At 43.9% G+C, this 12,894-nt stretch overlaps 1 protein-coding gene across 1 annotated transcript; it reads left to right on the forward strand.

Annotated features, from left to right (window-relative positions):
- Positions 1 to 177: 177 nt before the first annotated feature.
- LOC139547703 (rho-related GTP-binding protein RhoU-like) lies at positions 178 to 8,460 on the forward strand. Its single transcript, XM_071356705.1, has 3 exons — positions 178 to 626; positions 2,462 to 2,520; positions 5,964 to 8,460. The coding sequence occupies exons 1-3, from the start codon at positions 410 to 412 to the stop codon at positions 6,417 to 6,419; spliced, it is 732 nt and encodes a 243-aa protein (XP_071212806.1). The 5' UTR covers positions 178 to 409; the 3' UTR covers positions 6,420 to 8,460.
- Positions 8,461 to 12,894: the final 4,434 nt, after the last annotated feature.

Here is a 12,894-nt window from a genome sequence, read left to right on the forward strand (position 1 = left end):
AAATTGGAGACCAGTGCAGTACACAAACTGCCAGGTAGATAACATGTGCAAATTTTTCCACTGGCAGAAGGCGTGTCCATCAACTCGCTCCTTTCAAAACGCAATGGTGGAGGAGAGGGGAGGGAATAGTCAAATCACGCTTGAGGTTATAAAGCACACCATCCTCCTCCAATGTCTAACAGATTATAGTAACGGATTGGAGTATTCAAACCCGGGAGAAGTGACTGTTTTCAACTTTTTACACATAGTTATTATTAGTTCTTTGGGAGATCACAAGACCACTACTTTGATTTATTTTAAAAATAAATGCTATAGACAAATATATTATAGGCTACAGAAGACATTCTCATGGTGCTCTCTTTATTTGCTCCTACTGGAGTAAGGAAAAGGTGTTTGTAACAAGTGCTGAATGTCACCTCCAGTTCCAATGGATTATAACAAGACCATGGCTCCTCCAGTGCCGCCTCACAAACACCAAACTACCCGGCCAGGCGAGGCTCAGGAGCGGGTGTTGAAGTGCGTACTACTCGGCGATGGAGCGGTTGGGAAGACCAGCCTGGTTGTCAGCTACACAACAAATGGCTATCCAACAAAATACGTCCCCACCGCGTTTGATGACTTTTCAGGTGAGCCAGTTAAAACCATCTGTGGCACTATTCTTGGACAAAAATAATGATACATTTTCCTCCTATAGACATGAAATCTGCAACTTCCCAGCCAGATAAAATAATAAACATAAAACATGTTTTCTGTTGCACATTGCTACGTTTTGATTTTGATTATGGGTCAACACCCTTATATTGCACATTGCAATAAAGCCTTAATTGACCATAGTGAACATTTTTTATATTGTAACGGTGAAATGCGCTGGCTCTCCCTTGCAGCCACCCATTCTGCGGAACGAATCACCGAACTTTACTTGCCCAGGAGGCTAACAGCAGCGACTGTCTGTTGTAGGTCTTTGTATTATTGCACGCAAACTATACGCCCTGGTAATTTTATACGTCCTTGCTTGTTGTATGTTCCAGTTGGCAGAGTTCCATTTTCCAAAATGCTGCCACCAGTGAAGTTTTGTCTAATGTACAAAACAGTGGAAAAGTTCATCAGTATACTAGTTGAAACTAACCTCCGTTGGCAAGTGATGAAAACCGCGGCACACACTGACGTTATCGTGTCATTATCACAGGAGAGGCCTATCCTTCCTTTTGAAGTTTTCCCTATAAACTTTGATCTCAGGAAACCTCCACCAAAACACAATGTCTGAATTCATCTAAACTTGCATGACATGATGAGGCTTGATTAGGAAAATGTGACACCCTCTTTATGCCCATCCAAAATGATAATTAGACACAGCTGCCCTTATCCGTTCATCAGCAATATACATCTATTATAACAATTCTATTACTCTGAATACCTTACTAGACTTATTCCAACTGCCATGGAAGGTTCTGAATCAGAATATTGCATATTTTGATAGGCTTATACACACACTAATATTCATCCCTTCCTCACTGCCCGCAGAAATTGAAGTTGTAGGCCTAAACTGAACAGAACATGCTTGTTGAACATGTGCAGGCATGGTTTTGGATTGCACAACTCTGGCCATTGTTGTCAGCACTTGACCCAAAAGCCACGTCTCTGCTATACTGTAATGGACACATCTGTTGCAATGGCTCTGAGCTGAGATTGTCTTTTGCCCCAGTGACAGAGAGGGATTGTGCAGTTGGGGGCCCCATTTGATGATGTCATGTATCCGTCCCTGGAATCAGAGCCCTCTTTTGAAAGCTGATTTCTGGGCAGTTATGCAACTTCACAGGTGACACTTGGGGTAGAGGAAAGAGAGGGGGAGGGCAGGGAGTTTTGGGCCCAAGTAGAATTCAAGGCAGATCATATGTCAGGGATTTGGGAATGATTGCACACGGCGCTGGGTTTAATGAGGAGAAGTCCCTGCAGCTCTTTGATCAGGGGGCGTGACCGTATACCCCGGGCGCATTGTAAACGCTTCCATAAGCTTCACCACATTGGGCTCTTTTGAAACATGGCTTATAATGAAACTGCTAGTGGCATGACTCATAGCACTCTTCCAATCTGGAGAGGGTAATTGGGAGAGTCACTAAACAAACAAATCGGCTTTGTTTTCCTCTGTAGACCGCTTGGCAGGGCTTTCAAAGCTTGAAAGAACACAGAATATGATATGAAAGAGTAGTTATTGCCTTTACTTTAACTGGGCGAGTGGGCGGTCGAGACAAGGCCCCCACTCTGAGTTAGGGGGATGGGTGAGGTTTCTGTCCACTGTGTCCAGTAGGTATGAAGTATGTCAAACTGGCTTGTCAGAGGCCTCTCTCTCCCTCTGTGTGTGTGCATGTTTGTTTAAAGTGTCTGGTGGAGTAATGGGGAGGCAGATGGGACAATAGCTCTGCTGACAGCAGGTGATTTAGCTCTCTCTCTCTCTCCCCTACAGCGGTGGTGCAGGTGGATGGACACCCTGTGAGACTACAGCTCTGTGACACTGCTGGACAGGTGAGCACAACAGCCTCATATCGACATGCAGCAGAGCAACCCTCCACATACTACATGCAGTGCTTCCACATAGTATGCTTCGCCAGTTGATGCTGCATCGCTGCGTCCATCATTCTCTGTCACATGCATGTAATGCCCAGAGGAGAACGGATGCTGAGCCCCCCTGAACTTCCCCAACGGCCGTTCTCCGCCTTCTGCATGGTTCTCATACATGTCACATGATTTTAGTGTCAGGGACAGTGTTGGCTTTTGTCCACCACTCTTGCATGCTGTCTTTGCTGGCGGGTATTGCTCAGGGCAGAATTCTGGGGCACCGTCTTATTTCCCAGGCTTTCCCACAACTCTGTGGCAGCTGTGGGGCCCGCTGGTGTCTCCTGGGAATGTCTCTCTAACACCCCCCCTAGAGAGAGATGAATTCCTGGGCTCTGCTGCAACCAGGCAAATTCATTGGCATAAATTTTGGGGATGGGGGTTGAGAGGAGGGATTTGGGAATGGTGAGAGGGCGGTAGAACGGCGTGAACTCATTAGAACAGAACCGATCTGGGGTGAAGCCACGTTGTGTGGCAACCGCTAGGAGGGAGGGAGACGACGCAATCGCAGCAGGTAGCTGTTTTTTAAAATCTTGTTCTGCTCTCCCTCTCTTCCCCTCACCCCTCTCTGTAGTTGTGCAGGCATAGGCAGGCACGGTTGGTGTAACTGAGAGTTGTGCCCCTGAGCTCTGAGCGTCATGCCAAGCCTTTTTAACATGGTTAGATTGTTCTAGAAAGGGAACAGGTTGTGAAAGCCCTGGTGTTTTCTCTCTGGGCATGGGTGGTGTCGTAATCTCATTCTATAGCTACAACCCAGAGAGCATAGTTTAGTTTAGTTTATTGGGATCCCCATTTGCTACTGCACATGCAGCAGCTACTCTTTCTGGGGTCCACGTAAAATGTACAAATACATGACAAAGTACCAAACCGTAGTAGAGAAGAACAACATAAGATATACATTTTGAATTTCATATAATATGTTTGGACACACCTACTCATTCCAGGGTTTTTCTTTATTTTTACTATTTTCAACATTGTAGAATAATAGTGAAGACATCAAAACTATGAAATAACACATATGGAATCATGTAATAACCAAAAAAGTGTTAAACAAATCAAAATATCAAAATATATTCTTCAAAGTAGCCACCCTTTGCCTTGATGACAGCTTTGCACAATCTTGGCATTCTCTCAACCAGCTTCATGAGGTAGTCACCTGGAATGCATTTCAATTAACAGGTGTGGAATTTATTTCCTTTGATGCGTTTGAGCCAATCAGTTGTGGCAAGGTAGGGGTGGTATACAGAAGATAGCCCTATTTGGTAAAAGACCAAGTCCATATTATGGCAAGAACAGCTCAAATAAGCAGAGAAATTACAGTCTGTTACTTTAAGACATGAAGACCTTTGGTCTGATGATTTGTTTAACATGATTCCATATGTGTTATTTCATAGTTTTCATGTCATGTCTTCATCAATGCCTAAGAAGACTTGACTGTGTTTGGTTGAGTGTAGAGTTCACAACCATTGGAACGAACACAAGGCCCCAACACTTCACAGCGTACATGCACTGTAGTGAACTCCACACTGTTGTCTTAGGGCTGCACGGATCTGCCCACTTTGTACACAACTTCTAAATCCCCCACTCTCACAGTCAGAGACCTGGGGGGAAAAAACAAGCAGATAAAGTCAACTAACACCTACTGTACATATATGTACTTTCATAACAGAAGAACAGATACCACAGCCTGAGAAAGCCTGAGATAAACAATAGCAACGTGGCTATTTGGTCATTCTCGCGAAACGGTAAACAAACAAAAAAACATCAAGTGTCATTTTTTACGAAATGTCCTCTTGAATCACTGAGATTAGCATCTGTACTTATCTATTTCATAATTATTATGTTTTTTGATCAGATATTATGCATTTTACCCACGTTTTCATACAAAAAGTAATAAATAAATCAATATTACGGATATTTTTTAACATTGCTCCCCTAATGAAAATACTTGCGTTAAACATAACACTGAAGAAAAAAAATAGGTCTAAAGAAATTATACAATTATTATAAAAAATATACATTTGAGCTCTTTAGCCATTTCTTTAATGAGAAGGCCAAGTGGGGTAAAGTTTTTTTGTAAACTTCAACTTGTATACCATTTTTATGATTTATCGACAAACTACAGCAACATATTGTGTTTTATTCAAATAATGTTTTTCTAAATAATGTTTTAAATAAAATTACCTGAATTTAATCTGGATGCATTTCGGTAATGTGAATTTGGGGTGAAAATGTACAAAGTTCAGGCGAAAATGTCTAATGTATTTAAAATAAGACCCTTTCCCCAAAACTAAACATCTTAGTCCTCAGAATGATAGTTGATTCTTGCAGATGCATCATGGTTTTGTAACTCAATTTGCTACAGACATTTTAAAACTGGATTCATAAGAATTACCCTGTTAATTAAACAGTCACTCCCTGCTCCGAAAGATTGATGCGTTTTGTATGTTAGCCAATATCTCTGCGCCATCACCTCAGTTTGCAGACACTTAAGGCGAAAGTATGATTTGGAAAGGAAAAGTGTGTGAAAAGTCTTTCACTCAGAGGCTCCTGAATATAAAAAAGTACCTTTCCATGTCAGGCTTCTGAAAGTGGATAAAGAGAGAGGGGTTTGTGTCAAGTTTCTGCCAGCCTTAATCTGTGTACTCAAGGATGTGGGAGGCCCTTGTTATCCAATGTTCTGTGGCTCCTCAATGTTAATTTGGGAAATCAGTTTGGCTTTACTGCTCAACATAAACAGACTTTTCTCACACAGTTTGTTATCGAGAGATTATCTCCACCATTTATTTTCAACTGACATTCTGCCTGCTTGGTTAGCATTGACCTATAAAGCGATTACTGAAATGTGTTGGTTTGAAGCTGGTTTGTTTGTGTGAACTTTGAAGTGAAATACATCGCACACTAGAGTTGGTAAATCTCAACTAACTAGGGATTAGGTGCTTTGGAAAGTGTTTGTAATACCTTGATGGATTTTATATAACATCATCCGTGCTTGGATCTGCAAAACCTAAAGACGATTAATTTCAGTATCCAGCAGTTTTTTTAAAAGAGTATTTTAGAAGTCACTGCTGGTCTATCCACTCTCCCACTCCATCGGTCTTCTTCAGTCTTCTATAAACATACATTTTTGGGGGGGAAATATAGTTGCCTAAACAACTTCTCCCATACGCTTTTTTTCCCCTTCTGCACTTGTTTGTCAATGTTTATGCCAAGTCAACTTTTTTCAAGATACTCAGTTCACCATTTGTTTGGGTTCCCATATAATGGCACTGGCCCTGTGTTACTGCTGAATGTCAACCTCTCACTAACCCCCCCATGTCCCTTGTGTGTCTCTCTCCCTCCTCTCTCCTCAGGATGAATTCGATAAGCTCCGTCACTTCTGCTACTCACGCACTGACGCCCTCCTCCTCTGCTTCAGCGTGGTCAGCCCTGCCTCCTTCCAGAACGTCTGGGAGAAGTGGGTCCCAGAGATCCGCCGGCGCTGCCCGCTCGTGCCTATGCTGCTGGTGGGAACCCAGTGTGACCTGCGCGAGGACGTCAAGGTGCTGATCGAGCTGGCCCGCCGGCGGGAGAGGCCCGTGGCCGAGGTGGACGCCCGTACACTGGCGGACAAAGTGGACGCCGTGGCGTACGTGGAGTGCTCGGCGCTCACCCAGAAGAACCTGAAGGAGGTGTTTGACGCGGCCATCGCCGTGGGGATGAAGCACGCCGATAGGAGGGCGCGGCGGGAGAGGAAGGTGCGCAGCACTGCCGATAAGATGAAGACACTGTCCAAGTCGTGGTGGAAGAAGTACGTCTGTATTCAGTAGAGAGAGGAGAGGATATTGACTATGAAACTGGGACTGGAAACGTGTTCCGACAAGCCTATGTTGTTCATATGGATTGAAGGACTTCTGTCTTAGCTCCGCTCACATGACCCCACTTTGGTCAAAATTAGGGTTGCAAAATACCAGGAACTTTCAATAAATTCCCTGGTTTTCCCGAAATCCCAGTTGGAGGATTCCCGAAATCAGAAGGGAATAAGCAGGAAATCGGGAGTCTTCCAACTAGGATTTCTGGAAAACCAGGGATTTTATTAAAAGTTCAGGGAATTTTGCAACCCTAGTCAAAAGGAATGACCAATGACCCACGGCTTAGTAGAGTGAGGGGATGGATTGGGGACTGGGGGTGAGAGACACTGATTGATGGATTGTAAAGAGACTGACAGGACTGGGCTCCAACCACTCCCTTTCTGCTTGAGCTAGTCTGAACTCTAACGTCTGAGTAGAGTGCTATCGGAGAAGATCAAGGTGTAAACCCATCAGCATGATTGTCAATATAATGGAGCAAAGAGCGAGTTGAACTCTGAGCAATAATGACTTCTATATAAACTAATGGCTGGGGAGGGGAAAAGACTGGGATCTTCATGTACTTTTATACTCCCTCACATGAATTGGCCAAATACAACAAATACAAAAAATATATATATACTATATCCTAATGTGCGGCATGCTGTATGTATTCATCCTGTCCTTATACCTTATACATGTTCATTTCTTTTATGTTATCCACCACTCTGTAATCAAACAGCCAGCAGATCTCATTGGCAGAGCTAGACTAAAATAAACTGAGGGATTAACATGGAATTAAACTCAAACCAAATACCGCTACAATACTAATACTACAAGCTACAATACATTCATATCTACAATCAACTACATTTATAGACTTTAGAGATATTGATAAGAGACTTTTCCACAGATTCCATCTGGCCCTAATCGTCACTGTCAGCAGCATGACCTGGCCCCATGGTCCTCTGGTGGTGGTCATTACGTCAGGTGGTGGAGGCTTACGCCTGGTGTGTGTGTGTGGGTGTGTTTAACCACATGACCGACTGAGGGCCCTAGCCCAGGTTGTGCATGTCGGCCTGTCTGCTTCAGTGCTACATTTAAGTGTCTGTTGATACAGCTGCTGTCACTGTCAGCAGACCACACAGTGAGGGACTGAGCTCCCCCAGACAGAGAAGAGCGCCTCATCAATACATGTTAATGGTCAGACCTTTTGGAGAGCTTTCAACAACCCCCCCCCCCCCCATTGATCTCCACTCAACCTACTTGAGCTGGAGAACTTTGATCGTCATGAGCTCGGCGATTTCCATCCAATAGCCACTCAACTCAACTAATGGGAGTCTAAGAGCTGCCGAGAGCGTTGTCTCACTCTGTCGGGTTGAGGAGATTAGATTGAGGAACACATGGTCATTGAGTGGTGCCCACTGTAAGTTACACTTAACCCAAATACTTTGTTGGAGTCATGCCAATGATGCCATCCAATGTCCTTTAGACTGTACAGGGTCTGATGTCTCGCTTTGTCATTTAAAACTGTAGATGTTCACCCTTCCATGAGAGTCGCAAGGTTTTCACCCCACGGTTGGTCACTATATTTTTGTAATTACAGAACTGTAAGCTCAAATATTGAGTTCACCGGTACTCGTTCTCCTCTCCAGCAACCGTATGATGACAGGGTGAATTGCCGAAGATACCGACTTGTATTTGCTTCTTATTTTTCAGAAGCCTGTCTGTATGCTCTCTTTATGTATCCCTTTATTTGGGGCATCAGCCATAAAATGCACAGCCACTGATCAACCCTACAAACAAATGTATGAGAAATGGCATGTATATTTTGTATAACAATGTTTTTATAATGTGATATCTATCAGGGTAATGTTGTGTACATTTTGGTCTGTACCTGTCACAAGCTGTCCTGAAAACACCCTCAATGGTACAGAATGACAGATGCGTGTCACTTGTCTGATACTGTCCAGGACTGTTTATAAATCAACAGATTTAAATAAATGTGAAATCTTAACAAAAACATGCCGTGTATCAGTGTTTGTTAGCGTTTTAATGAGAGAAATGTTATCTTTCACCCTGTGTGGAGTATGTGAGGGATTGAATGAATCCGATCTCCCATTGAGTCTAAAAATGAGTACTGGTGACACTCCGTGTGAGGTCAAAGGTAAGAACACTATGTAAATGTATACGTTGAGGGAGCATTGTGTAAGTTGCCTCCCATCACACCTTCTGTTTCGAGAATGTGCTGAGTTGTGGTGGACGATCATTGACAATCGTGTTTTAAAGGAATAACTCTGGTTCTCCTGAACAAACAAAGATCTCCAATATTATCTATGACAATCCATCAATAGATCCTATTACAACTGTTGGTTGTTTTTGGTGCTGTCAATTATAAATGGAGGAGAATTGCAAGAAGAGAAAGTCTTCCTTCACATCACCACAGTGGAGATAATGGGCTGATAATTACATCTGGTTATAATCTGTTTTAATGCCGTAATGATATCTTGAGAGTTGTTGTGTTTGGACGGCAGTTAGGTTTGCATGCAGATTCTGGTGACGGTGTGGGTGGAACAGAGGTAGGCATTGGGCCAGTGGTTTAATTATAACGGTTACAATGTTTCCTGGGCGCTGCACTGGTAGTTTGACACAAAGCTGTTGTTTTTGTCTCTCTCAGAAGGAGACATTACATTGTTTCCAGCCTTTGGTAACGGTGATAAGCAGTATGGTAGAGACGAGGCAGTACTTAACCTTAGCTGTAAAATCGACCTTTCTGATATATAACTAGGCTTGGGCTCCCGAGTGGAGCAGCGGTCTAAGGCACTGCATCTCAGTGCTAGAGGCGTCACTACAGACCCTGGATCGATTCCAGGCTGTATGACAACCGGCCGTGATTGGGAGTCCCATAGGGCGGCGCACAATTGGCCCAGCATCGTCCGGGTTAGGGTTTGGCTGGGGTAAGCCGTCATTGTAAATAAGAATTTGTTCTTAACTGACTTCAAATTAAAATAAAAAAAGGCCTTCTCAGATAGGAATCTTGAATCCAAGTGTCGGTCACAACGAAAACAAAGAAGATTTACAGTGCAAGATGAAACACCCTTTCTATTTTCAGATTTTACTGTTGTTGACTGATGGTGTGCAACTGTCCGGTTTATAAGATCTCTGAAGTATTGTGAAAGGAGAAAACATGTTCGATGCCAACTGGAATATCTACAAGTCTGGCATCACAACAGGCAATATATACAGTGCCTTAAAGTATTCATACCCCTTGACTTATTCCACATTTTGTTGTGTTACAGCCTGAACTCCAAATGGATTAAATATTTTTTTTTTCTCACCCATCTACACACAATACCCCATAATGACAGTGAAAACATGTTTTAGTAATTTATGCAAAAAAATGCTGTGCATTCGGAAAGTGTTCAGACCCCCTCCCAGTTTCCAGATTTTGTTATGTTACAGCCTTATTATAAAATGTATTCCTTTTTTTATTTTTATCCTCATTAATCTACATACAATACCCCATAATGACAAAACGAAAACTGGTTTTTAGACATTTTTGCAAATGTATTAAAAATAAATAACTGGAATATTATTTGCATAAGTATTCAGAACCTTTGCTATGAAACTCAAAATGAGCTCCGGTGCATCCTGTTTGCATTGATCATCCTTGAGATCAATCAATCAATCAAATGTATTTATAAAGCCCTTCTTACATCAGCTGATGTCACAAAATGCTGTACAGAAACCCAGCCTAAAACCACCCAACAGCAAGCAATACAGGTATAGAACCACGGTGGCTAGGAAAAACTCCCTAGAAAAGACAGGACCTAAAGAGGAACCAGGCTATGAGGGGTGGCCAGTCCTCTTCTGGCTGTGCCGGGTAGAGATTATAACAGAACACAAGATGTTCAAATGTTCATAGATGACCAGCAGGGTCAAATAATAATAATCACAGTGATTGTCGAGGGTGCAACAGGCCAGCACCTCAGGAGTAAATGTCAGTTGGCTTTTCATAGCCATCATTCAGAGTATTTCTACCACTCCTGCTGTCTCTAGAGAGTTGAAAACAGCAGGTCTGGGACAGGTAGCACGTCCAGTGAACAGGTGAGGGTTCCATAGCCGCAGGCAGAACAGTTGAAACTGGAGCAGCAGCACGGCCAGGTGGACTGGGGACAGCAAGGAGTCATCAGACCATGTAGTCCTGAGGCATGGTCATAGGGCTCAGGTCCTCCGAGAGAGAGAAAGAAAGAGAGAAAGAGAGAATTAGAGAGAGCATACTTAAATTCACACAGGACACCGGATAAGACAGGAGAAGTACTCCAGATATAACAGACTGACCCTAGCCCCCTGACACATAAACTACTGCAGCATAAATACTGGAGGCTGAGACAGGAGAGATCGGGAGACACTGTGGCCCCGTCCGACGATACCCTCGGACAGGGCCAAACAGGCAGGATATAACCCCACCCACTTTGCCAAAGCACAGCCCCCACACTACTAGAGGGATATCTTCAACCACCAACTTACCATCCTGAGACAAGGCCGAGTATAGCCCACAAAGATCTCCGCCATGGCACAACCCAAGGGGGGGCGCCAACCCAGACAGGAAGACCACGTCAGTGACTCAACCCACTCAAGTAACGCACCCCTCCTAGGGACGGCATGGAAGAGCACCAGTAAGCCAGTGACTCAGCCCCTGTAATAGGGTTTGAGGCAGAGAATCCCAGTGGAGAGAGGGGAACCGGCCAGGCAGAGACAGCAAGGGCGGTTCGTTGCTCCAGTGCCTTTCCGTTCACCTTCACACTCCTGGGCCAGACTAAACTCAATCATAGGACCTACTGAAGAGATGAGTCTTCAATAAAGACTTAAAGGTTGAGACCGAGTCTGCGTCTCTCACATGGGAAGGCAGACCATTCCATATAAATGGAGCTCTATAGGAGAAAGCCCTTCCTCCAGCTGTTTGATTAGAAATTCTAGGGACAGTAAGGAGCCCTGCGTCTTGTGACCGTAGCGTACGAGTAGGTATGTACGGCAGGACCAAATCGGAAAGATAGGTAGGAGCAAGCCCATGTAATGCTTTGTAGGTTAGCAGTAAAACCTTGAAATCAGCCCTTGCCTTGACAGGAAGCCAGTGTAGAGAGGCTAGCACTGGAGTAATATGATCACATATTTTGGTTCTAGTCAGGATTCTAGCAGCCGTGTTTAGCACTAACTGACGTTTATTTATGTTTCTACAACTTGATTGGAGTCCACCTGTAGTAAATTGAATTGATTGGACATGATTTGGAAAGGCACACAACTGTCTGTAAATGGTCCCACAGTTGACAGTGAATGTCAGAGCAAAGACCAAGCCATGAGGTCGAAGGAATTGTCCGTAGAGCTCCGAGACAGGATTGTGTTGAGGCACAGATCTGTGAAAGGGTACCAGAAAAATTCTGCAGCATTGAAGGTCCCCAAGAACGCAGTGGCCTCCATCATTCTTAAATGGAAGAAGTTTGGAACCATCAAGACCGCCCGGCCAAACTGTGCAATTGGGTGAGAAGGGCCTTGGTCAGGGAGCACTCCACCAATCAGGTCTTTATGGTAGCCAGACGGAAGCCACTCCTCAGTAAAAGGCACATGACAGCCCACTTGGAGTTTGCCAAAAGGCACCTAAAGGACTCTCAGACCATGAGAAACAAGATTCTTTGGCCTGAATACCAAGCGTCATGTCTGGAGGAAACCTGGCACCATCCCTATGGTGAATCATTGTGGTGGCAGCATCATGCTAAGGGGATGTTCTTCATGTTCTTGTGAGATCGGGGGAAAGATGAATGGAGCAAAGTACAGAACGATCCTTGATGAAAACCTGCTCAGGACCTCAGACTGGGGTGAAGGTTCACCCTCCAACAGGACAACGACCCTAAGCACACAGCCAAGACAACGCAGGAGTGGCTTCGGGACAAGTCTCTGAATGTCCTTGAGTGGCCCAGCCAGAACCCGGACTTGAACCCAATCGAACATCTCTGGAGAAACCAGAAAATAGCTGTGCAGCAACGCTCCCCATCCAACCTGACAGAGCTTGAGAGGATCTGCAGAGAAGAATGGGAGAAACTCCCAAAATACAGGTGTGCCAAGCTTGTAGCACCATACCCAAGAAGACTCGAGGCTGCCAAAGGTGCTTCAACAAAGTACTAAGTAAAGGGTCTGAATACTTATGTAAATGTGATGTTACAGTTTTTAATTTAAATAAATTAGGAAAAATGTCTAAACCTGTTTTTGCTTTGTCGTTATTGGCAATTATGTGTAGATTGATGATGGGGGGAAACAATTTAATCAATTTTAGAATAAGGATGTAAAATTGATTGGGTCTGAATACTTTCCGAATGCACTGTAAGTATTCACACCACTGAGTCAATACCTTTGACAGCGATTACAATTGTGAGTCTGTCTGGATAAGTCTTTCCACACCTGG

The sequence above is a fragment of the Salvelinus alpinus genome, chromosome 21 (assembly GCF_045679555.1).
Source record: "Salvelinus alpinus chromosome 21, SLU_Salpinus.1, whole genome shotgun sequence".
Taxonomy (NCBI): Eukaryota; Metazoa; Chordata; class Actinopteri; order Salmoniformes; family Salmonidae; genus Salvelinus; species Salvelinus alpinus.

Excerpts from the sequence above, each read along its gene's own strand:
- LOC139547703 (XM_071356705.1), top strand. The coding sequence starts at position 410 with ATGTCACCTCCAGTTCCAATGGATTATAACAAGACCATGGCTCCTCCA. Across the intron at positions 627-2,461 it reads CGCGTTTGATGACTTTTCAG|CGGTGGTGCAGGTGGATGGA; the intron begins GTGAGCCAGTTA and ends TCTCCCCTACAG. Across the intron at positions 2,521-5,963 it reads TCTGTGACACTGCTGGACAG|GATGAATTCGATAAGCTCCG; the intron begins GTGAGCACAACA and ends CTCTCTCCTCAG.